At 40.0% G+C, this 27,027-nt stretch overlaps 1 protein-coding gene across 1 annotated transcript in view; it reads right to left on the reverse strand.

The window, feature by feature from the left end:
• The window catches only part of GAB2 (GRB2 associated binding protein 2), a 252,651-nt gene that overhangs the window by 74,207 nt on the left and 151,417 nt on the right, over positions 1–27,027 (reverse strand). The window contains 1 exon segment of the mRNA XM_051987210.1: positions 24,812–25,112. Within this exon segment, the coding sequence (XP_051843170.1) occupies positions 24,812–25,112 (301 nt within the window).

The following is a 27,027-nucleotide window of genomic DNA, read 5'->3' on the forward strand; positions in this document are numbered from 1 at the left end:
TATGTTTTGAAAAAAAAAAACTTCTTTTAAAAAACTTTATAAAAAATTAAATTTAATTTTAAAATTAAAAGATATATTTTTTAAAAAAGCTCTGCTTTCAAGCAATGAGAAATAAAATGAACTCATCCAAAACCACAAAGCCAGTATGTGTCAAAAATAGAATAGAAATCCAGGCCTTTTTGGCTGCAAGACCATCTGCTATTCCATGACATAATAATATCTCATGATAATAATATGACTGTTATTTATGTCAATGAAATGACAATGAGAAAATGATAATAATAAATGATAACAGTTAATATCTACATATGCTTTAAGCTTTGCACTAATATAGGATGTCCCAAAAATCTGAGTGCAATTTAAAATTTTAATAACTTCAGAAATGTAAATGGCATATATTTACCAAAAAACCATCACTTGGAAGAAAAATTTTAACAAGATGGATTTTAACAAGATGCTTTTCTTTCCATACTGCATGTGCACCAGCATCTGGCTGGCAACAAGAGATTCTCTTACATGGTCCCCTCAGTTATCAGATCTATTTCCATCAAACTTTTTCTTGTATGAAATTACATTAAAATCAGTGAGTACGCATCATTCGCTGGATGATCTTAAGGCCAGGATTCTGAATGCAATCCTTTCTATCACTGAGCAGGAGCAGCTGAAAGTTTGAAAATTGGCCAAAGTGAGATAGAATACAAAACAGTGGCTAAAACAAACTTTAATATGAAATATATCAATATTTTAAAGATTGAAATAATCTTCAGATGCTTTTTTTGGTGGATAAATTTGTAGCATTTCTATTTATGAAGTTATTAAAACAATAAACTATTAAAACTTTTGGAACAATAATAACAGCTTGGTAATAATAACTGCGTATATTATCTTATCAGAATTGTGAGCATCAGGAGTAAATAACACCACCTGACAGTTACACTGTACATTATGGGCTTTACTCATTCAATTAATATTATTATTCCTATTTTATTAATGAAGAAACTGAAGGCAAAGAGATTAAATGATTTGCTCTGAGATCCACAGGCAGTTAATTGTTGAAGCTAAGATGCATGTCCAGCTCTTTTGACTCTGAAATTCAGTTCTTAAGGGCCAAACTAAAGTACTACATTACAGCTCACCTAAGGGGTCTTGGGAAACCCCAGGGGAAAGGGATAGGCTGGGCACTCCTCAAGGAAAATATAAGAGCCAAGCACAGAAGGCCCCCGACTTGAAGCTCGAGGTCAATCCTGCTGTCTAGGTCTGCAGACAAACAAGAGAAGGGAGGAGGCGTTGATGTCTCTGAACTGTTGCAAAAAGCCTTCAGATCCCAGATCTGGCTGGAAACCCGTCTGGACATTTATTTTCCTCATTGTCTCGGGGCTGGATGTCTGGAAAAAAGGGTGGGAGACACAGACACAGCCTCCGCCCCCGGGGCGAGGGCACAGGGCAGTCACCATCCCTCCCTGCTGGAAGGGTTCATCTGGGCCCTAGCAGGGAGACTCAGGACTCACTCCCCCAGTGTCTGCTGCTTCCCAGTTGGTCCAGGGCCCACACAGGAAGAAAGAAGGTCAAGACATGAGGGGGACGGGGACAAGCTAGAAAAAGCTCAGGACATCCAAGGAATCAGGAGAAGAAAAGGGAATCAAAAGAGTGGAAAAAATTCTGGATTTGAAATCAGAAAGCTTGGCTTAAATGCCAGTTCTTCCACTTACTAGCTGTATAATTTTTGGATAGATCATTTCAATTCCATGGATCCAAGTTTTCTTAAAGGAGTCAGGAAAGACTTGAATTCAAATCCAGGCTCAGACATTTACTAGCTGTGTGACCATGGGCAAGTTACTTAGCCCTCAGTTTCCTCAATTGTAAAAAGGGATAATAACAGTATTTACCTCAAAGGGCTGTTGTGAGGATCAAATGTGATAATATTTGTAAAGCACTTGCATAGTGCCTAAAAAACAGCAAGTTCTACATAAATGCTCATGCCCTTTGCTTCTCTTTTTGGTAAGATGAAATAGCATCTTTATCTGTCAAACACAAAAAAGGTCTCTTGTTTCCCTCCCGGCTTTAAAACTATGATCGTACAAGTGAGTGTTTTCATATTTAAATGAACATCAGGATGTCACAGAGTCAGGAACTGTGAATCTGGAGTCCCAGGCCTTGAACTCCAGCCCTGCCATTCTCAGTTTCCTTCCCTGTAAAATGAGAGGGTTAGATTGGATGATGTCTAAGGTTCTTTCTAGCTCCATTCTAAGCATCTGGGAGAAGTGTCTCTCCTCCGCCACATTCTCCCAACCCCCTCTGGGAATGTTAGGGCTCAGCCTCTCCCACTCTTTATGTCATGGGGAAGGAGAGAGGTCAGAGTTCTGTGGTGGGCGGCTGGACCTGACCCTTGAGACACAAAACTACCTCCCAATCTACTTGAGAGGGGGAGTTAGGCAAAAGGGCAAAAGATGAGGGGGAAAAAAAATTAAAATACATCCTGTCCTTCAGCCCCACTGGGCCAGCATCTCTCCACTAAGAGGTACCAGAGGGCTATCTGACTTGTCCTGTTTGCCCACGATCCAGACCGAGCGATTCTGAGGGTTTAAAATAACTCTGTGGGGGTTTTTGGGTTACTCAGGAAACCCAAGTGTAAAGAAGAGTTTAAATATTTACATTAAAAAAAAAAAACTTAAAGGGGCAGCCTAACCCAAGATTCTACAAGAAAAAGAGTGGGGGAGTGGGGAAAATAGTTGATTTGAACTCTGGGAGTTTCATGCCCTAGACCTTTAGCATGTGACTAAGATGGAATGTGTCTCAGGGACTTCAAAGAAGAGAAAGCAGAGGAGGGAAAGAGGAGGGAGAAGGGGGGAAAGAACAGTTTAGAAGGAGTAGAAAGAGTGAGACCAGAGAGAGGAATGGGAAGGCTAGGGAAGGAATGGGAGAGGAACAAAGAAAGGAGGAAAGGGGGAAAGGAAGAAGGGAAGAGAATAGGAAGAATTAAAAGAAAAAAGGGAAAAGAAATAGGAGAAAAAGAATAAAAAAGAGAAGAAAGAGAAAGAAAGAAAAGGAAGAAGTTTGGGAGATCAAGAAAAAGGGGAAGGGAGAAGATGTCTTTAGAAGACTATCTTCAGAAGCTCCCAAAGTGACAACAACCTCGTGGATGCTCTTTGATAAGCCAATGGTTTTGTCAGTCCTCTGAGAAATATATTGTGTTCTGGCCTACTAAGTCTTCAGGGAGTAATCAGAGAGTATGAGTGCTGCTTTTAAAAATAAACAGTCAATTTACAATTACACGGGGGCCCATTATTCTAGTTATCTAATCCTCCAGCTTCTGTTTTTCCTTGCACTTCAGGTCTTCACACTGGCCATTTTGTTTCAATCAGGAGAGGTTGCCTGGTTTAGGGCAAAGACCTAGACTGAGTCAGAAGACCTGGATTTGAGTGGTCTGTTTGGATTAGATATTGGGAAAAATCACTTGTATTTGATCTTGGGAAAATTACCTCATTTCTTCTATCCACCTCTATTTCTTGTGTCTGCAAGAGGGGGAAAGGAGTGCAAGAATATTTATGATTGTTTGAGGATGAAATGAGATAATGTGGAGGAAAGGATTTATAAATGTATAACCAAGGAATGGAAAGGTTCTCTATAAGGAAGAAAATGAAACAAACCATCCTTCTTATCAGTCCAGTTTAGTTAGGGAGAAGAAAGGAAGCTAAGTTAAAGCACTTAGAACTTTGTTACAGCGCAGTTCCCTCCTCTCTCAAATAAAATAGAGAATCAAGAAGAGACCAAACAAGATCTTAGAGCAGCCAAACCAGAGTCTTATATCAGTCACTGCACTTTGGGAAAGAAACTTTTTTAGTCCAGAATCATTCTTGGCACGTAATAGGTACTTTATAAAACTATTTTGGAGACTCATTTTTAAGTTGACAATAGACGAGAAACAAAGAACTAGAAAGTGTGGGAGTACATGAAGTGAGAATTAAATGACAGAGGTGAGCAAGATAGAAAAACTATAAAAAGCAGACAGAAGAATTAAGAAAACTCAGCAGCCTAAGGCTATTCAGTGTAGGGACAGCAAAAAGTGATCTGCCCTCTCTAAACATAGCCTTTAATAGCTTCTGAGGAAATTAAAGCACAGGAAAATAGCCAAGCATTCAATGGCATACACATCTCGCTCCATCCTACCTTTCCAGTCCTATCTTACACCATTTCCCTTTTACAATTTGATGTTCCCAGATTTCTGGCTACCCCTCCCAGAGAAAACACCCTCTCCCCAAGTCTCCTTCCTCTCTGTAGAACCTGTCCTATACACTTTGCCCAACACGCCTTGGATTTTGACTAGGTATATGTTGTTTTATTCTTCAGTCATTTCATCATGTCCAACTCTGTGATCTTGGCAGAGATGCTGGAGGAATATGCCATTTCCTTCTCTGGCTCATCTTACAGATGAGGAAACTGAGGCAAACAGGTTTAAGTCACTAAGTGTTCAGGTCACATAGCTAGTGAATTTCTGAAGCTGAAGTGAACTTAGAAAGATGAGATTTCCCGATTCTAAGCCATCACTGCACCATGTCAGTTATCAAGTTGCAAGGTCCTTAAAAGCAGGTATTGTGCTATTTTTTTCAATTCTTATTCAAAGTGCCATAAATAGTATCTTGTACAAGCTAGGTTACTTATCAAATATTTGTAGGATTGCTGGGAGATAGGAAGAGTGATGGATTTGGAATCATGGCACCTGGATTTGGATCCTGACTCAACCACTATCCTACTCAGCTCTCTGTAATCTGTCTGGCTTTCACTTCATCATTCAACTAAAACTGCTTTTTCCAAACTTACCAATGACCTTTTAATTGCTAAATCTAATGATCTTTTCTCAATCTTCATTCCTCTAGACTTCTCTGAAACCTCTGACACCATCAAACACTAGCTTCTCCTTTCTTCCCTCTGGGTTTTCTCTCCTCCCATGCAATGGCTCCTTCTCAGCCTCCCTTACTAAGGATCACTAGGGCTATCTCAAAAGACTCCCTTTCCAGACTCTCTTCTTTTCTCTCTTTATACTATTCCATTTGGTGATCTTTTTAGTTCCCATGGACTCAGTTATCATCTCTGTGCTGATTATTTTTCAATTTACTTACCCAGCTCTTTATCTCCTTGCTGATTTCTAGTCTCCTATCTTCAACTGTCTATTGAACATCTTAAACTGGCTGTCCCCCAGACATCTTGGGCCAAAGCTAAACTCTCATATTGCCTCTCCGTCCCAAAACCCTGCCTTCTTTTGAAACTCCCCATTACTGCTGGGGACACTACCATTTTCCTAGTCACCCTGGTTCAACCTAGTCTCATTCTCAAGTATTTATTCTGTCTCCCTCCCCATATCCAATATGTTGCCAAGCCCACTTGATTTTCCCTTTGTGATATCTCTTCCATATGTCTCTTTCTCTCCTATAATACCACCATCCCCTTGGTGTAGGCACTGGTCATGACCTTGTGCCTGGATTAAGGAAATGGCTTGATGGTGGGTCTATCTCAAATCTCTCTGCTCAAGGTCATCCTCCACACAACCGTGCACCCGGCTGATCATGTCCCTCTCCCTATTTACAATATACTTCAGGATCAGATACAAAAATCCTCTGTTGGCTTTTAAAGCCCTCCATACCCTCAACTCCTTCCTACCTTTCCAGTCTTCTTACACCTTATCACACCCTCCACATCCCACTGGATGCAGGATAGGATGCTCCTTCCTCATCCCTGCACCTCCTGCCTTTCAAGTTCCATTTAAAGCCTCATCTTTTCAATCTCTCTTAATTCTAGTGCCTTTCTCTGCCGATTATCTCCAATTTGTCCTCTTTATTAGTTTGTCTGTATATTCCCATTTGTACGAGCTCCCTGAAGGCAGGGCCTTTATAGCACAGGGCCGACAAGATTTAATAAATGTTCCATGTATGAAATGTTCATTGATTTGAGAACAAATCACAGCCTCTCTGAGCCTCAGTTTACTTATCTGTACAATAAGGGGATTAGATGAGATGGCTCCCCCCAGCTACAACCCCATGAATGCACAAATAGTAAATAAGCAGCAGAGCCAGGACTCGTCCCCACGTCCTCTGACGTTAGGGCCTTTGTACCCCTACAGAACCCAGGACAGGGCCTTACACATACCAGGCCCTCAAAAAAAGAGTGGTTGATTTGATTGTGAATGAAAGTCCAGTCATCCTTTTCTCTCCACATACACACACGGGGCCTGTGCCTGGGTCTGCAGCTGCACGGTCATCTGTAGGGCCTTTCAGAGTCGGCATCTCGGCTAGCCCGTGGCCGCCCCCTCCCCCAGCCTGGGGCTGCCAGGCTCTCAGGCTCCCGGCTCCCACACTGAAGCTGCCTTTCAGTGTGTCACCCAAGTCAGCCCCTCTGGAGGCGGTGACCCCTGGCTCCCAGACAACCATCCCCCGCACAGATCCACTCCCCGCGAGGACTCTGGCTTTCAGTGGTCTTCTCGCCTCTCACTTTCCCTGGGGTCAAGCCATGTCCTGCCAGGATGATCTTCCCAGAATCTCTGATAACAGAGCTGGAAGGGACCTCAGGGGATCACAGAGCTGGTCATCCAGTCCAATTGCAGGAAGGTCAAGGGACGTTAAATAATTTTAAGGAGTTAAGCATTTTAGGGATAAAAACAGAAAAAGCTAGTGAGTCCCGGCTCTCAAGAAGCTTACTCTCTAGCTGGAGAATCAGTATGTAAAAGAAAGTTTGGGTTTGGGACAGAGGGAGAGAGTGATCTCTTTAAGGGGATGGTGCTGGGCAAGGGAAGGAGGTTCTTCAAGTACTTCGGAGGAAGTTTCCTGGGGACTTCGGGACAGATGGTAAGGCTCAGTGGCTCTCGATCTCAGAAGAACTGGAGTTGTTGACATAGCTAATTTGGACCTTAAGAGAGGGAAGAAAGGGGTGGGTAAACACAGCCAGCAGTACAAGTGCTCGCCACTCTTGTATCCTTAGCATTCATTTTACACAGATTTGTGAAACAGTAGCAAAAGCTTTATCCCAGAGTCAGCAAATCTGAATTCTGCTCCTTAGCAGTATATTACAGGCAAATCCCTTCCTCTCCTCTGGCCTCAATATCCCTACTTGTAAAATGAGTGTGTGGGACAAGGTGACCTTTGTGATTCCAGCTGATACTCTAGGCTTCTTTGGTTATACTTCTGTGATAAAGAAATAGGAATAAAAGACGATTGACTGCTTTACAGAGAAAGAAAATGAGGGACCCAGGGGGATGAAATTACTTTCTCAGGATCACTGTGTTCTAAAATAAGAACAGAATTAAATGAAGTGTTACATGAGTTTTGAGGAGACAAGGGGAAAACTACCCACCCACTAATCACACTCCAATATTCCCTAGCTCCCAGGCTGGGGTCTCTCTCCTGGCCAGATAGCAGCAGAGGGGTCACAGAGGCATTTCCCTTGGGAAGGGGGTGGGCATGGAGTAGGAAGGGAATTATAAAGTGGGGAAGTGATGCTGTGTAGGTTGACATGGGCACAGAAAGTACTTTTCCCCAATTGATTTGACCTTTGAGTGAAAATGTCACCAGGCAAACAGTCAGTCTTTTGTTCCCCATGTCTCCAAGCTCTGATGCTTCTGAAGCCGGTTCTTCCCATCACGGTCTGGGGGAGAGTCCCAGCGCCCCAAGCAGACAGAAGCTGAGCCTGGAGGTCCAGTGGAGAACCAACCCCTCCCTGCACTCCCTGCACGGCTCCGAGACCAGTCCCTCTCCTCCCTCCCATGTTGCCATGGTTTCCCCAGTAAAATAGGCAGACACTCAGAGAGAGAAGATGACAGAGGGAATTATGGGGAGGAAGGCCAAGAACAGAAATTCACATTTCAAAAATGCCTCTTCTGAACTCAAAGGCCTTGAACTAGATTAAGGATTCTTAACTTGGGTTCCAAAGAACCCAAAAGGGACCAAGGATAGTTTTCAGGAATCCATGAATTCGGATGGGAAAAAAAAATTACACCATTATTTTCACAAACCTATAACTGAAATTTAACATTTCCTTAAATTATTTGAGAACACGATTCTTAGAAGGATCTACAGGTTTTCCCAGACAGTCAAGGAGATCCGCCAGACACAAAAATCAGATCAAATGACCTCCAACATCCCTATCATCTCCAATACTCTGTGATCTAGAGTGTTTTCCAGCTCTAACGATTTACCTGCCCCCTCCCTCCCTACATGTTGTAAACAAACCAACAAATCCAAGAGAAATAAAGTTTTTTTAAAAAGTAGTGCTTAATCTATTTTGCAGAACTCATCAACACTCCTCTCTGATGGATAACATTTTTTATCATGGATTCTCTAGAATTATCTTGGATCATTATAACAATCGATTTCCTACCATATGTTCTAAGACATCATCCAACTCTGATATTCTACTTAGAAGGTCTTTTCTAGTTCTGATATTCTAAGTTCCAAGGTCCCTCCTGACTCTGATCAAATAAGATAATATTTGTGAAAAGGACTTAGCCCAATTCCTTAGCTCTTCTTCCCTCTAATATTTCTTGTTATAGGATCCTTTCCAACTCTGATATTCTATATATTGTCCTTTTCTAGTTCTGTCTTTCTATATTTTAAGGTCCTTTCAGGCTTCAACTTTCTTTATTCTAAGGTTCCTTGTAGCCCTGACATTCCATGTTCTCATTATTTGAATTCCCATCTTTCCAGGCTAGGAAATCCTTTGCAATGTCCTGCCAATGGTGGGATATTCTGGTTATTTTAAATATCAAACTTTCCTCCTTAGATTTACATTTCTTCCTCCATTTGACCTAGTTGGACAGATTCTGCTGTGGGTACCACCGAGCATAAGCAAAAAACAAAAAAAAACAAAAAAACAACCAAAAAAAACCAGGTTTGTCCAGTTCATTTTCCACAAACACTGGGATCAGAATGGCCCTTATCCAAAGTCACAACATTTGGATTTCCCATAGGAAAGGGGAGGTAGTGCGTGGGGGGAATAGCAAGGTCTGTGTAAACAGATGGTTCAGTGGAAAGAGCTTGGGAGTAGAAGTCGAAAGACCCTGGTTCCGGATTCTGCTTGGCCACTGTGTGAATGGAGGCAAGTCATTTCTTCTCTGTGGACTTCATCTATAAAATGGGAGATAAGGATGCTCTCTCCTTTCAGTGCAATGGAGGTCATGAAAGTGTTTTGTAAACTGCAAAGTACTATTTGAAAGGGAGACACAATTAACAACATCAGCAAGATTTTCAGCTGTTTGCAGAGAAAACATAATGAGGGCGGGGACTAACAACACTCCGAGTTCAAGGTTATTATGCCTTTATTCAACTTATAAATGGTAAATGTGTATTTGAGGGAAAGTCAGTAACGAGTAAATTTTCAAAATTTTCATAGACCATAAAACAGTGATAATTTGGTATCTTGGCTGACTTTGACCCCAAAATGTATTTCCTTCACATCACTATGCCTTGGCCCTGAGATTCTGCTGCTAGGTAGGGTGTTAATAAAAAAGACAATCTCCAAACACACCAAAATACTTACAGCAGATTGTGGGGTTTTCTGAGTGATAGCATAGAACTGGAAACTAAGTTGTTTGCCCCTCAGTTAGGGCAAATGAATACAACAGAATGAATATCACTATGCTTTAAGAAATGGGGAAGAAGGGGAGGCAGCTAGTTGGTGTAGTGGATAGAGCAACAGCCCTGAAGTCAGGAGGACCCATGTTCAAATCTGGCCTCAGACACTTAACACGTCCTAGCTGTGTGACCCTAGGCAAGTCACTTAACTCCAACTACCTCAGCAAAAATAAAATAAAAGGGAATGTGACAAATACAGAATGTGAAAACTCATGAACTGATGCACAGGGAAGGAAGCAGACATAAGAAAACAGTATATACAATGGACACAACCATGTAAATGGAAAAAATAAATACCACAAAACATAATGCTGCAAAATTACAAAAAAAAAAAAAAAAAAAGCAAAAACAAGCAGGTGCAAGAAAGAGAAATAAAAATATATACCCACCTCATTTCTTTGCCTTTTGCCTTTCTATTTATCCCCAACACTTAGCACAATTCCAGGCACAAAGCAAAGTAACTTAAAATTTCTTTTGGTTGACTATCAAGGAAAATGTCCTGTCTTATTTGTGAAATGTAAAAAAATCACAGGTAATACAAAAAGACTGGAAATAGGCAAATGTTCCAATTTTTGGGGACAAACTAAAATCTTCAAATTATTCATCAACAAGGTTGTCTTTATTACTGGCAAAAAGAAAAAAAATCTTTTTAGAATGTATTTTAAAGGCCTGCATCAGGTCCCGCTCTGGCACTCATTGTGGACTGGACAGAACCCTGGGCTATTCCAGGTAAGATCAAGTTTTGGTAGGTTCTACCAAGCTGGAAAGGCTCAAGGGTGGAGTTGTGTACCTGCTGGCCAAGGTCAGACCCAGCCATTCCCTTTCTCTTTCCGGTCAGACCGTTTCTCTAGTATTGAATTCCAGTCTGGTTCCCACATATTAGGAAGGACTTAAAAAAAACCCTAAAACAAGTTAGAACATGTCCAAAAGAGAAAGATCCAGATGTTGAGGGAAATTAAGATTAAGCCTTGTCAAGTGTGGCTGCAGTTATGTGGGATTTTGAGTTTGGAAGGGAAGGTGTCCATGTCAAAGACAAACCAGACTTGCTCTGTTTGGTCCCAGGGGGACAGGGAGGAGCAGCGGGTGCACACTGCAGAAGGATGGATTTAGCACTGTTGGAAGGAAAAGCCTCCCCATGACTGCTGACCAGATGGAACTGGCTGCCTTCACCATCCTTGGAGGTTTCTAACTGAAGTCAGCTTCTGAAGGAAATCAAGTGAAACCAGAGCTATAACTCAATTGCTAGATAGCTCTGTGACACTTCTCCATACACTGGCAAGTGAGAAGGTGCAGCAGATAAAGTATCAGATTCGAAGCAGAAAGAGCTGAATTCAAATCTAGTTTCATACACATACCAGCTGTGAGTCATTTAACTCCTATTGACTTCAATTCCTCATCTGTAAAATGAGAACACACTGGAGAAGGCAAAATGGCAAACCACTACAGCATCTTTTTCAAAAAAAAACCCTCATGGACCAAATCCATAGGTTTACAGATCAAGCCATTTATGCACCCTGGCTGGGTGACACAGTGGACAGAGTGCTACATCTGGAGGCAGGAAAACTCATCTTCCCAAGTTCAAATTCTATCTCAGATACTTACTAGCTGTGTGACAAGGTTGTCTACTACTATTTTCTTCATTGTAAAATGAAGCCATTTGATTTACATGACCTCTAAGGTCTTTTGTAGCTCAAAGCTCCAGAATCCTGGTTTAATGAAACTGGGCCTTATGACCCCCAAATTCAAGATTGTCTTTCCTACATCATGCTTCCTCTCAAGATATTTTCACTCAGATATATTTTATTTTAATTTAATTATTTATTTTCAGGGACAAGAATTTTAAATCAACTTGGTTTATCAGAAACTCTAAGCAGGATAGGTTCAGACATGCAGACAAATGGATGAGTTTCTTTATTAATTCAAAATTATTTGCATATTTATCACTAGCAGGTTGTTCTTTAGGTGATGATTTTTTAAAATTAATTTCTACCGATATCTTTAGTTAAAAGATAAATTTCATCCTCCATCCCTCCCCCAACTTCCCCCCAGAGAGTCATTCCTTAAAACAAAGAATTTTTTTTAAAAAAAGAGGAAGAAAAAAGATAATGTTCAGCAAAACCTATAAATATATCCAAAAAATCTGACATTATATGCAATATTCCACACCCATAGACTTCCTACCTCTACAAAGTCATTGGGGGGTGTGGGGAAGCAGTGTTTTAGCATGTCCTTTTCTTTGGGGCCATACTTGTTCTTTGTAATTTTATAACATTAATTTTCTTTTTCAAAAATAAATCTTATTTTATATATTTTTAAACATTACTAGAATTTCTCTTAGTAATCCTCCCCTCTGTACCTCTCACACCCAGAGAACCATATAACAAATGTTTTTATTTATTTTTAAATATTCATTTAAAATGCTTGCGTTCCAAATTCCCTCCATTTCTCCCATCCCTATACCACCCATTGAGAAGAACAAATAATATTTTTTTTAACTTAAAAAGGGGGGGGGAGTGAAAAGGGTGGGGGAAGAAAATTTTGGAAAAAAAAGTTTTGCAAAAGTAAATGTTGAAACCAATCTTTGCTTGTATTTAGAAAAATAAAATACTAAATAAAGAAAAAATGGATGCAAAAATTAACAAAACCAATCATTACTCTGAAAAATTCTGAAGATATAATCATTATCAGGAGTCCTCAAACTACAGCCCTTGGGCCAGATGCGGCAGCTGAGGACGTTTATCCCCCTCACCCAGAGCTATGAAGTTTCTTTATTTTAAGGCCCACAAAACAAAGTTTTTGTTTTTACTATAGTCCAGCCCTCCAACAGTCTGAGGGACAGTGAGCTGGTCCCCTATTTAAAAAGTTTGAGGACCCCTGATGATTCAGTATAATACCTCTCTAGAAGCTCAATCTCAGAGAGAAGACAATATGAAAATAACTTATAATAACTCACATTCATAAAGCATTTTAAGGGTTGCAAGGTACTTTACAAGTATGATCTCATTTGATCTGCACAACATTTCTAGGAAATGTTATCAGGATCTTCATTTTACAATTGGGGAAACTGAGGCAGGCAACGAGTAAGTGATTTTTCCAAAATGACACAGTAAGGGTTTGAACTCAAGACCTTCTTAACTTCAGATTCAGTGCTCTCATGCATTGCATTATCTAGCTGCCTCTAATTAGATACATACAAGAAAATACAGGGCAAATGGGAAGTAGTCTGAGTGGGGAAAGCTTTAGCAGCCAGGAAAGGTCTCCTGTAGAAGATGAGATTTTAGATGAGTTCTTGAAATAAGCCCAGGAATCTAAGAGGTGACATTTCCACATTGAGAAAAAGCTGGGGCAAAGGCACAAGGATGGGGATGGAGGGTTGAGAAGACGAGGGTTTCTCGATTATTAATTATGGAAAGTGAGTTATAAAATCTCTTAAATGCCAAACATAGGACTCTTTCTTTGATCCTGGAGATAATAAGGAACCATTGGAGTTTAATGAATAAGGCGGAGCTGATGTGGTTAGACCTTCGTTTTAGGGGGAAAAAACACTTTAGCCCCAAATCAGGACCAAAGTTAACTTCTGAATCTCGTTCTTTGCCATACAGAGCAGTAGCTCCTAGTACTTAACTTGGCAGACTTCTTCTATTCCAGAGAGCTGCCGTGGACTTCTCTTTGGGGCTGCCCTTACTCCTTTCTTCTCACTTACTGATCAGACCCTCCTACATTAGCAGTCCCAGGGCCAATGAACTCACTATAGGAAATCACAGGCTTTGTATCAAGAGCCACAAAGTCCTCGTGGTCAACTGACCAGCTGCAATCCAGGGTCTGGCTCCAAGGACCAGTAAAGATGCTAGAACGTTATTATCAAGCCACAGGGTCCCCAGCATCAGTCATCTCCAGAGAAACTGTAGCCAGGCCAGCAACAGGGCTGGTTCTATCGTGTTGTATCATTCCTCAGGATGGGGATTAATGACTGCCAGAATTCATAGGATTATTAGAAGAAGCCTTAGAGATCCTCTAGGCTAGAGATTTCAAACTCAAATTAGAAATGGATTCCTCCATATTGACTTGAAAACCATAAATGAACATTGTCTATGTTGCACTTTTATTTATTCTGTTAAATGTTTTCTTTTTTTATTTTAATCTGGCTCTGCTGAGACTCCTGAGAATAGCAAGGCCAGAATAGCCAGAGGTTGATTCCTCCCTCATCTGAAAACTAAGGAAACTGAGGTCCAAAAAGCTTACCTATTTTACCTAAGATTACATAGAGTGAAGTTTTCTCAGACACCTGGGAATGCTCCTATCATGAATAATTCCTCAATGCTTTCTGCCTGGGGCTGTTTCCAGTTCATCTCTCAAGAAGTTCTTCAGGAACAGTTGTCTAAGGAGTGAGTGAGAGAAAGAAAGGAAGTGGGGGAAGGAAGGGAGACAGAGGGAGAGGAGGGGGGAATAGTGAAGGGTGAGACAGAGAGAGGAGGAGAAAGAGAGGAAGAGGGTGAGGGGGAAAGGGAGATGAGGAGTGGGAGGGAGAGGAAGACAGAGAGGGAGAGGGGGAATGGGAGAGGAAGAAACAGGAAGAGAGAGGGGGAATGGGAGAGGAAGGGACAGGAAGAAAGAGAAAGGGGGGGAAGGGGAAGAGAAAGAGAAAGAGAAGAGAGAGAGAGAGAGAGAGAGAGAGAGAGAGAGAGAGAGAGAAAGAGAGAGAGAGAAGGAAGAAGAAGGAAGAAGAAGAAGGGAGGAAGAGATAGATATGTGTGGCTAGTGAGTGGTCACTGTGAGGTGGTGGGGGTTGGTGGGGGAGTACCAGTGCCTTTCTTTCTGTGTACAACACTGGCTATTTTGACTTCTCAAGGAAAAAGCAAACTCATGAGATACTGAGTTTCTTGTCACTAGAATTTAAATGAACCTTTGTCAGGAATGCTTTGGAGATATGGGTTAGACTTTTTTTTTTTTTTTTAAAGAAGTATAGTTTGAGGGATGTGGGAAAACTGGAACACTAATATATTGTTGGTGGAATTGTGAACTGATCCAACCATTCTGGAGAACAATTTGGAACTATGCTCAAAAGGTTATCAAACTATGCAGACTTAACTGAAGTCATACTCTGAGGGAAAGCCCTTTGATCCAGCAATGTTACTACTGGGGTCTGTATTCCAAAGAGATATAAAAAAGAGAAAAGAATCCACATGTGCAATGCTTGTGGCAGCCCTATTTATAGTGACAAGGAACTGGAAACTGAATGGATGCCCATCATTTGGAGAATGGCTGAATAAATTGTGGTATATGAATGTTATGGAATATTATTATTCTATAAGAAATGACCAGCAGGATGATTTCAGAGAGTTGTGGAGAGACATGAACTGATGCTAAGTGAAGTGAGCAGAATCAGGAAATCATTACACATGGTAACAAGATCATACAATGACCAATTCTGATCTTTTCAACAATGAAGTGATTTGGGCCAGTTCTGATGGAGAGAGCCATCTGCATGCACTCAGACTGTGGGGACTAAGTGTAGACCACTAAAATAGTATTTTCACTTTTTTTTTTGGTGGTTATTTGCTTTCATTTTGTTTTTTTACCTCATTTTTCTTTTTGATCTGATTTTTCTTGTGCAGTATTAATTGTGGAAATATTTATAGAAGAATTGCACATGTTTAACATATATTGGATTACTTGCTGTCTAGGGGAGGAGGAGTAGGAAAGGGAGGGAGAAAAAATTTGGAACAAAAGGTTTTATGGGGGTGAATGGGAAAACTATCTATGCATATGCTTTGAAAATAAAAATCTTCAATTAAAAAAAGTATGGTTTTGGACTACTAGAAATGGTATGGAATTTTTTAGAAATATAAGTTGGTCAAAGGAGGTTAAGATGACTTCTGAGAACCCTTCCAACTTTGAGATGTAGTGATTTTTCACATATTTGTTAAAAAAAATGCCACAAAAACTAATTATTTCACAGATTCACAGAACCTCCACATTGGAAGAACCATCTAATCTAAGATACCTCAAGTCAAGAATTCCCTTTGTGGAATGCTTGATAAGTGGTCATCCAGCCTGTGCATGACATTGTGAGGAGACCAATTATATTCCAAGACAGCTTATTCCATTTTGGAACAGTTCTAATATGGCTTTCTGGCACTCCTCCCCAGTTTCCCAAGGCCATTCCTAACTATGGTGTCTAAACCTGAAAACAGCATCTCAGATGTGATGTGACCAAGACAATACAGAAGGATGATCACTTTCTTGATGTGGCTCCTAAGACTGAATTAACTTTTTGCCAACTCCCTGAGTTTGCAGTCCAATGAAGATCTTTTTTCAACCCATCCTCTATCCTCACATCCTCCATGTTGTACTTGGGAGTTTTTTTTTTTTTTTTTTAACACAAGTATAAGAGAAATGTGATTATCTCTATTCAATTTCATCTTCTTCTTTTCTACTTAATGTTCTACCTTGACCCAAGATCCTTTTTTCATTCTGACCCTGTCATCTGATGTATTAGCTAGCTCTGTGCCATCTGCAATTTGATGTCTGCGCACTTAAGTCTTTATCCAAGATATTGATAAAATCTAAAACCACTTGAGCACAAGTATAGATTCCTGGGGCCTTCTATGGAAGATTTTCTTCCAAGATGACATTGAAACATTAATGACTACTCTTTGAATCTAGGCATTCATCTAGAACCGAATCCAGTAAATTGTACTGATGTCCAGCCACAAGAACAACATGAGATACTTTTTGTAAATGCTTTTTTGAAATCTAAGTAAATCTCGTTCACTGTGTTCCCTTCAATAAACCAATTTAGTAACCCAGCCAAAAGAGGGAATAAAATTAACTTGGCATAACTTGTATATGATTTTCTTTTTTTTTTTAAATATGAGGAGGACTTGATTAGTTGAGTAGACACCAATGTCGAACTTGGGGGCAGAAAGAAGTACACAAGATGGACTAACATAGAAGGTTTGTGATCCGAGTCACTGACAGAAACTCCAAATCAATATGGTCACATGTCTATTTGGATATCAGGGTACACCTTCTGTCTTTGCATGACAGAAATTTCAAACATTCCCTCTAGACATAAGGGTCCCCTCATAACTAAAAAATAACATTCAAGAAAAAAAGGTTTGCATTACATAGAATTCCCAATTGCTCTATTTTTGTCCGCCTGCATTTCTGATTTCCTTCACAAAATAATAGTACACTATTTCAGAGTCCAATTCTTTTTGTACAGCAAAATAACTGTTAGGACATGTATACATATATTGTATTTAATTTATATTTTAACATATTTAACATGTATTGGTCAACCTGCCATCTGGGGGAGGGAATGAGGGAAAGGAGTGTAAAAATTGGAACAAAAGGTTTGGCAATTGTCAATGCCGTAAAATTACCCATGCATATAACTTGTAAATAAAAAGGTATAAAAAAAAATTTTTTTAAAAAGGTTCGAGTCAGAAATCATGTTGGACAATATACACACTGGTCTGTCTTCCTTGTTCCTCACTTCCCTAAAAAGACAACTGCCAATAATTTATTAAGCACCTACCACAAGCCAGCAAGTGTACCAAGTGCTGGAGATATCCCTCCCCAAAGCATAAGATGGTGCCTACTCTCAAGGAGCTCATAATCTAATGGGGAAAGACAACACATAAAAAGAAGTTGGGGGAGAATTGGGAAGAGGGATCAAGCAAGGTTACACAGGAGAGGATGAAGTCCTACAGCCAATGTGGGAAATTATCAGCATTTATTTCAGAATGATCAATTTCTGGAGATCACAGAATAAAGGAAGTCAACAGGATGAAAAAGGAAGTGAATTCTCTCATTTCTCTCCACAAACAAAAGGGGCTGGAAGGGCTCCCAGATGTCCCCAATTATGCTCTCCACTCAAAGGAAACATTTTCATTTACATTGAGAATATCGTTCTGCTTATTTCACTCTATCAGTTCATGCAAATCTTCCCACCTTTCTCTGAATTTCTCATATTCCAACTCTTTGTGACCCTATTTGGGGTTCTCTTGCCAAAGACATTGGAATGGTTTGCCACTTCCTTCTTCAGCTCATTTTATAGATGAGAAAACTAAGTTAAACAGGCTAAATAACTAGTCCATGATCACAAAGCTAATAAGTGGCTACGCAGGGGTCCTCAAACTTTTTAAATAGGGGGCCAGTTCACTGTCCCTCAGACTGTTGGAGGGCCGGACTATAGTAAAAACAAAAACTTTGTTTTGTGGGCCTTTAAATAAAGAAACTTCATAGCTCTGGGTGAGAGGGATAAACATCCTCAGCTGCTGCATCTGGCCCGCGGCCGTAGTTTGAGGACCCCTGGTTACAGTCAGACTTATATAGGAAGATGAGTCTCCCTGTCTCTATCAGGCCACTTAATTGCACCCCACCAACCCACCTCCTAGCCATTTTTTTTTAAAGCTACCTTCTAGAATTTTGCCAGAAATTGTAGTGAAGTGGACTTATAATCTACATGCTCTATTTCCATTTCTTTCTTAAAATTTGACACATTTACTTTTTGACAATTCTGAGGCATCTATCCCACTTTCCACAGCCCTTCAAATATCCAGGATGATTACTTGTGCTAGATTTTTAGTAAGTTTCTTCCACATGTGAACATTGGTGTTTTGACATTTTATGTTCTAAAGTCTCTTGTAGTTCTAACATTCACTTTTCTAAGGCCTCTTCCGCTGCTGACATTCAGTTGACTTCTGTTAGTTTCCTCACTGGAAAGGGCTTATTTTTTCTCCTGCACTACTAATGATATCCAGTCTTATAGCACTAATGTATTGATCCTGTCGGCTTCTTTCTTAAAGACTTCTTTGGCTGGAAAAACAGTGGGTGGAAGAGCCAGAAGATTGAGGTTTGAGAAAAGAAGAAAAGCAGTGAGCAAAGAAAAAAATAATAAAATTCCATCTGCCATGAAACCTTTTCCAGCTGAATATTAGACAACCAGAAGCCTTCCTTGCAGTTCTTAAAAAACAAAATGTTGCAAATGTCTTCCAGTTCCATCCTGATGTAGGAAAGTTTGTCAACCCATCTGGAGTTAGAAATCTCTACTGGCCTTGGAGCTACACAGAGACAAAGAAAGCAGGGATTTGGGGCAGCTAGATGGCACAGTGTAGATTGAGCACTGGCCCTGGAGTCAAGAGGACCTGAGTTCAAATATGGCCTCATATACTTTATACTTCTTAGCTGTGTGACCCTAGACAAGTCACTTAACCACAATTGCTTTGCGGGAGGACGGGGGAAGAGCTGGGATTTTAAAGACAATTCAGTCCGAACTCCCTGATTTATATACAAATAGAAAATAGGTAGTCCAGAGGAAAGGCATCAGGAAGTCCTGAATTCAGTCTCTGTGATTCTGGATTAATCATTTAATCTTTCTCAACCCTAATATCTTCATCTGTAAAACAGGGTTTTACCCTCCCATGTTGTAGTCAAATAAAAAACAGTACTTTACAAATCTTACAAAGTTTTACAAATGCTAGCTATTATCATTACTGCTCAGGATACGTCCAACTTTGAGGTGTTCTTGGCAGATACTGAATGGTTTGCCATTTCCTCTCCAGCCCATTTTACAGATGAGGAAACTAAGTGACTTACTCAGGGTCACACAGACAGTAAGTGTCTCAGTAAAGAAAAATATGAAATTCATAAATTTGCATGTCAATATAGTCAGAGGCTCTGCTAACTGTATGTTATTACTGCTTTAGAGTATATATACTACTGAGCCCAGAGACTTCAGCAACCGCAGGATGAAGGGGTCTCATTAATTGAAGCTGGGTTTTAGAGATTTCTATTTGATCCTTTCAACATCCCTGGAAGAAAGATGCTATGATTAAACTCATTTTATAAACAAAAATGTGGGTAAGTCCCTTGACCAGGATAATTTGGCAGTAATTTAACAGGATTTGAATTTGAATCTTCTAAATTCAGTTCACTTGCCACCTAGTTCTTTTAAGTATTTATTAAGTCTTTGCTATGTGGTTCGGAACTAAACACAAGAAACAAAAAAGTCAGAGTGTTTTGGCCACTCAGGGGTACATTTAAGGGCCAGAGTATCTCCTAAAACTGCTAAACATTAAAAACTGAAAAGAAAGTAGAAAAGTATTGTGCTGCTTTTATTTATTATATTAAAATATAAATTTTATTTATTTTTTAAATAATTTTTTCAGGCAAACAGGTTAAATGATTTGCCCAGAATCACACAGTTACTAAGTATCTGAGGCTGGAATTGAACTCAGGTCTTCCAGACTTCAGGGCTGGTGCTCTATCCACTGCACCACCCAGCTGCCCCGTGCCACTTTTAAATGACAAAACACTTTCTCATGAGCCTTTGCTGGCATTATAGTGTAGATTCTAAAAGAGAGGTACCAGTTCTGGGGTCCTAGCAGAAGCTGGGAAGGGAGCTTCAGTCTGGGCGGTCATGAGGATGCTGAAGTAGAACCAAGGAGCAATCCCTTCTCACACCCTTTCTAATAGCAATGACAGCATTAAATCAATGATTGTTTCCAGAGCCTGCATAGCAGAGCATAGGAGAAGGAAGAGGAGAGGGAGGAGAGGGGGGGGGGGGAAGGAGGGGAGACATACAGAGACAGAGAGAGACAAACACAGAGACAGAGAGAGAGACATACAGAGAGGGAGAGAAAGCATGAGCGTGGCTTTCAAGTTCAGAAGAACTAGGTTCACGTCTCATGTTTGACTCAATACTGTCCCTGTAACCTTGATCCATTAACCCCTGTCAGTGGTGACTCTCTAAGAGATAAGGGTCTCCCCTCAGTTCCCTGAACCTACAAAATCAGGTCCTGTATCCTGTGAGGGTACAATAGCACGAGGGGTGGCAGGGCAGAAGGCAAGATGCCCAGATAGACTGAAGTTTCCTGCTAAGCACACAAAACATGGCCTAGGTCTGCTTTTAACCCACAATAGTCACAGTAGCTGGTATTTACGTAGAACCTGAAGGCTTGCTAAATAATTCCTCATTTGAGCTTCATGACAACCCTAGGAAAGAAATACAAAAGGTGTTATTTCTCCCTCCACCACAACCTTTGTTTTCATTTAACAGATGGGGAAACTGAGGCTCCAAGAGATGCCTCCATCTGCCCAGTTCACAAAGCTAATGTTGGTAGATCTGGTATGGGGTCTCCCAACTCCAGAACCCCTGCTCCTCAGAACTGAGCCTCTGTCCCTCAGGCCCACTTTTCAATTTTTTTTTTTAACTTTTAACAGATGATACAATGATATATTTAGGAAATCCTAGAGAATCATCCAAAAAAATATACCTGAAACAATTAATAGCTTGAGCAAAGTTGCAGGATATAAAATAAGTTCACATAACTCATCAGCATTTTTACATGATAGAAAAAGATAAAATAACAGTATACAAAATAAAATATTTGAGTGTCCACCTGCCAAGACAAATCTAGGAATTATTTGAACACAATTGTGTAATGAGTCAGGCCCACTTTTCAAAAGCTCACAGAGAGAGGAACTAAGTCCACTACACAAATGAACTTTTTTTCTTTTTTAAACACACCCCAAGCATAGGCCTTCAGCAGATAAAAGATAATATTATCCTCGCTGTAAAGGTCTCACAAAAGATGCTAAATGATCCCTATTAAAAGCTATTAATAGTCCTAACAAGACAGTTAAATAAACAAACCTTGAACAATATCTCCTGAGATAATGCCCTGGAAAGGAACACACTGAAGCAATGTTTACCTTGAGAGACAAGGTGAGCACTGGAAGACCAGGTAATGCTCAGCCTCTCTCTCTCTCTCACCGAAGACAAAGGCTCATGGGAAGTGATGGCCATTTATACTTTCTGCCCTCTTCCCAGTAAGTTTTAGTGTCTAATTGGTTCAGGGGATACCCAACTTCTAGCACTGAGGTGGCCCTGTGTAGAGAGTGCTGGACTTGGAATTAAGAGGTCCCTGAGTCCAGCTTCAGAACTTCACAGAACCCTGGACGAGTCTGTCTCAGTTTCCCAGTTAGTAAAGTCGGAACAGTAATAGCACCTCACCCTAGATTACTGAGATAACATCTACAAAACACTATATTAGAGCTGGCTATTATCATTATAATAATAATGATGATATAAATTAGTAACATTTATAGAACATTTTCATGTTTGCAAAGCACTTTGTATATTTAACTTGATTCTTACAACAACTGTGGAAGGTAGATACTCTTATTATTTCCATTTTATAGATAAGGAAACTGAGGCTGAGAACAGTAATTATTCTCTGGGTCACATAACTGAGACTAGATCTGTAGAAGTCTATCTGTTGCACAACTTCTATTTAGTGAGGCTGACCTTTCCAGGACACATACTCTCTAGCTGCACTAGGGTTCCCTTTAATGTCTGCAAGAACCCCATCACCCTTACCCTTCAAGGAAGTCTGATGAAACTCGTCTACATTTAATAAAGGTTTTTTTTTATTATATTAATAAAGTATTCATTATGATTTCATTACCCAGTAACCTTGGTATCCCCACTCTGCAGATAGGAAAAATAGAGTCTTAAGAAATACCAATAATTACTTATAATTTGTACCTATACAATTACCTATAAAAGTATCTATAATTTGTATTGGTGCCAATATTCAAATTCATGTCATTTGACTGCTTCTTTGGAGGTTTACAAAGAACTTCATTCAAAAAATTCTGTATGATTAGTAGTGTAAGTAAAATTATGTTTATTTTTATAGAGAAGGACATTGGAACCTAGAGAGGTAAACTTGCTCACGATTCTGTAGCTGGGAAATGTTAGAGTTCAATGGAAAACCTTTAGGCTTTCACTACATTATATTTTGAAAGGCAAAAGCCAGGGGAAGCACTGGTCCTGAAGTTGAGGACTTGCCATTTACTTGCTAAATGACCCTGGGCAAGCTACTTAACTGTGATTGCTGTGCAAGAAAAAGAAAAAAGAAAGGCAAAAGCTGGCCTCACTTCCCAAGGATCTCATTGTCCAATGGGAGAGACAGCAGGCAAACAAGTGTGTTGGGATGTGGGACTGGAAAGGTGATGGAAGGTTTATGTGGAGTGAGAGCCAGGAATAACAGGCTGACGGACAGCCAGCACTCCAAGTGCCTCACGTGCATGTGCACAGACATGGAGGAGCCCCTCAAGGTGGTGAGCGGCCCCCCGAGTATGTTTTACATGGAAAAGTCACCCAGTATAAGCAGGTAAAGATAGGTTGCTATCTATAGGGAGAGAGTAGTCAATGCAATCACAGAGCCATCAAAATATAAAGCCTCAAAGTAAAACGCAATAAGCACAGGTTTTATTATATCTTGAGGCAAGCATTTTCCTTTGTGAGAATTGCTCTCCAATTCAATAAAAGGAGTCTATACAAAGAATGTGATTCTATTTACAGAAATTCACTTTAGAGCCAATTTCCCCACCCCATCCCCCAGCACATCCATCCCTGCTCCATAAATCACAGGACTTAAGAGTTGGAAGGGACCTTGGTGACTATTGTTTAGACTAACTCACCCACTAAGTGAACAGACTCTGTAATATACCCAATAAGTGATCAGAAAACAAGAAGGCTCACGTTAAATTTCTCCCAAGAAATACAGAAATGATGGGTTCCTTGGCTGGGAGAAAACCTCCCAGGAGTCATTAAGTTAATATAGTTATATTCCAGAGAGGTCTAGATTAATCCAGACTAAGCTGGACCAAAAAAAAAAAAAAAAAAAAAAAACCAACATACAGTTTTTGTTTGATCACTTGTTGTTGGGTAGTTGTTTTTTTTTTTAAAGGCAGAGATGATCAGAACCACATTGTTAAGACTATCTTTTTCCTTCCACAATCAAAAAATACTACCACATTAAAATCCTATGGCTAAAGTCACAAATAATTCCAAAATAAAAATTCAGAGAAGATAATAGACAAATACTGCTTGCTTGATTGAAGATGAGAAAGCCATGTACAGCAAAGCATGGGGAACGGAGTGGCAGGGGGAGTCTGGTATTACTAGATGGCTTCTTCTATTGTACACGTTGCAGGAAAATGCTTGTAGACAGTCCTGCTGTGGAATGTTGCCGAGGTCTTGGGCATAAAGAGCCAGAAGCGCTTGGTTGATTGTCATTGTGTCACAAATAAACAGAAGCATGCCTGAAAATATTTTCTAAGCCCTTCCTTGCCTTCTCTGCTGTGCCTCCATCAGAAGTCACAGGACCCCCTACTTATCTGCTAATAATTTCATTGCTCTATCAAGTCTGGTGCTTCACAGCTGGAATCTCCACTTCCAGAAGAAGCCGAGGCAGGAGGATCCCTTGAATTTAGGAGTTACATTAAGGCTAATGTTAATTGGGTATCCTGCCAAATAAGGTGAGCCCCCAGGAGCAGAGAGACATCAGGTTCTGCAGGGGATAAACTGGTCCAAGATGGAAAAAATGGAACAGATTAAAGCTTCAATGCCAAGTATTGGAATTGGCCCATAAGGAGCTCTCCAGCCAAAGCTATGGAGACATGAAGGCCAGCCAGCTCTCCTTCCTCTTCACCATTGAGGAAAAAAAATACCAGCACTCCTCAGTTTATGGGACTGGTGAGAGAAAATCTGATTTATTAGAACTAGAGTTATTATTATTATTATTTCTATACAAAATTATTTTATTTGCACACCATGATTATTCAAACAACCCTCTGCTGTCTCATTATGATATGGAGTTTTCTCTCAGTTACTGAAGTTATGCCCAAAGAAGTAATCCCTACCCAGCTGAAAAGACTTTGAATACAAGTTCCATGACAAATGACCTACTTGTCATCCCAAGACCAGCCTTTCCAAATCTGGAAATACTTATTCTCAAAGGGCTGGACATTAGGTGATGAATTTTTTGGCTATGGTGCCTCATGAAACAATCATTAAAATCATATCATCATCACCACCTCCACCATCATCATCTCTAGGAGCAACATCTCCAGCACCAACATCATCATCATCATCATCAGTTCTGAAAATAGAGATCCCCAGAAAAAAAAGAGTAAACTATATCTCATCTTCCAACATCCCGTGTACCAGTGGAGTTATCCCAAAGCAACTTTCAATGAACCTTCCAATAATGAGCAGTCCTAATCCTCCAAATGCTTTTATTCAATTACAAAAAAGCAAATTTCCACCTTGCTTCTTCCTCCCTCCTTTCCACCCCGCAATAGTTTCAGGAACCTCTCTGCCCCTGAAGTACCTGCATTCTCATCCGACTGGTTGAAGCCACAGATCTGGCAGATGCTCTGCACCCACTTGTTCATTTCTTCTTCCGTCTCAGCTACCAGGTAGAAGGTGCGATCACTGGTCTTGATGTCAAACACAAAACTTTCCTGGAGCTCCTTCTTGTTGAAAGTCAGGCCTGCATCCACCTGCTCACAGAAACTGAGGTTGATGACCCTCAAGGGCTTCTTGGAATGGTCATTTTTGTAATATTCCAGCACGTCTGGGTCCCCACTCATCCTCCCACTGCGAAGAACGAACCAACGTTTCTTCCACGCCTAGATCACAACAAGGAAGAGAAGAGAAAGAAAACAGCACAAGTTATTTTTAAACTCACAAGGTTGATTCAGATTCAGATTTGGATTCTAGTTCCAGTACCAATACGAATATTGTGGCCTTAAGCAAATGACTTTCCTTGTTTATGTCATCTCTCTCATTATACTGGGATCTTTTGAGGGTAGGGACTGTCTTGCCTTTCTATATCTCCCCAGCTCTTAGCATAATACATGGCACACAGTTGGTGCTTAATAAACGCTTGTTGATGGATTGACTAAAATTTCTTGAAGAAATCTTAGAAACTATCTAGTCTAAACTCATTTTATAAGGAGGAAGGCCCAGGGTTAAGGTAGGGACTAGTTTAAGATCACAAAGCTAGGTAGCGACAGAAGGTAAACAACAACTTGAGATTTCCTTAGTCCCAGAGACTGCCCTCGGTTTCTACAATATATGATATTTGGAAGCCATTACACCAAGGATGGGAACCTTAAGGCCACATAGATTTAGAGCGCTCAAAGCTCACCTAGTTCAGAGAGGTCAAACTCTCTCACTTCAGAGAAGAAATAGCTTGTTCCAGGTCACAATGACAGTTAAAAGGAGCCATGGCTCCTTCTGCCATAACTCATTGCCTCCCTCACTCATTGACCAAATTTAGATCTCAGTTCTTTTCTTGGCTCATATATGCACCGGGGACCAAGTGGTTCACTACTTTAACATTCCAAAAGCCCCAAGATGAGGATAATACCTCCTGAAACTAGACCTTCTGCAGTACTAAATTTTTCTTTTTTTTCCACTGAAAAATGAGGATTTCCAGAATGCTCAAGTTTCCAAAATATTTATGAAGGATATGTATAGCCATACCTCACAACGGCTAAGTATAGAGGGGGATAATTTTTCAAAAAGTTGGATTTTAGAAGCTCTTGGACAGCTAAGTAGCTCAGATAGGAGGAAGCAGGCCTGGAATAAGGAAGAACTGAGTTCAAACCCAGCCTCAAACATTTACTAACTGTATGAGCCTGGGCAAGTCACTTAACCCCAATTGCCTCAGTGGAAAAAAAAAAAGAAATTTCAACATCTTTAAAAAAAAAGTCAATAATATTTTGTTTTCTAAATATCTAGTTTTTAACATTTGTTTTTGTCAAACTATGTATTCCAAAATTTTCTCCCTCCCCAAAACAACAAGTAATCTGATATAGGTTAAATATGTGCGATTGTTTTAAACATATTTCCATATTTGTCATATTGTGCAAGAAAAATCAGACTAAAAGGGAAGAACTACTAGAAAGGAAAAAAAATGAAAATATTATGCTTTGATATATATTCAGTCTCCATAGTTCTCTCTTTAGATGCAGATGGTATTTTCCATGATGAGTATTTCTTTTTCTCCCTTTAATTGGCTGGCTAGTGAGCACCTCAATCCTGAAAGTCTCTAAGAGTTTGGACCGCATTTGTCAGGGAGTCTGTAATAATTCCTTCTCTTTACTACTTTAAGCCATAAAAATGAAATTTCTTTTTTTTGTTATTTGAAGACATTTATTCAATAGTATTTTATGCTCTCTGTTCTTAATTTGAAAAGCAGATGAATATAATGCTGCATACTTCTCCAATAATCCCAAAGATTATATTAAGTCTGTTTTAACATGGGGCCCCTTAATGATTTCTCATTCTGGCCCAGGAAGTCCCCAATCCTATCCCTCCTGACCCTTCTACCATGATATAAATCAGAAGACTTGGAGTCTAACCCCACTACTGCTTTAATAACAGGTAGTAACTAGTCAGACAAAAGAATTCCCTTCTCAAGGTCTCAGTTTTCTCAGTCTTTATGTTCACTTGAGTAAAGAACAAATGAAATGATGACAATGATGAGAAAGAGGATGAAAAGGAAAACAATTCCTTATATTTTTATAGAGTTTTGGT

This window comes from Antechinus flavipes, chromosome 3, assembly GCF_016432865.1.
Source record: "Antechinus flavipes isolate AdamAnt ecotype Samford, QLD, Australia chromosome 3, AdamAnt_v2, whole genome shotgun sequence".
Lineage (NCBI taxonomy): Eukaryota > Metazoa > Chordata > Mammalia > Dasyuromorphia > Dasyuridae > Antechinus > Antechinus flavipes.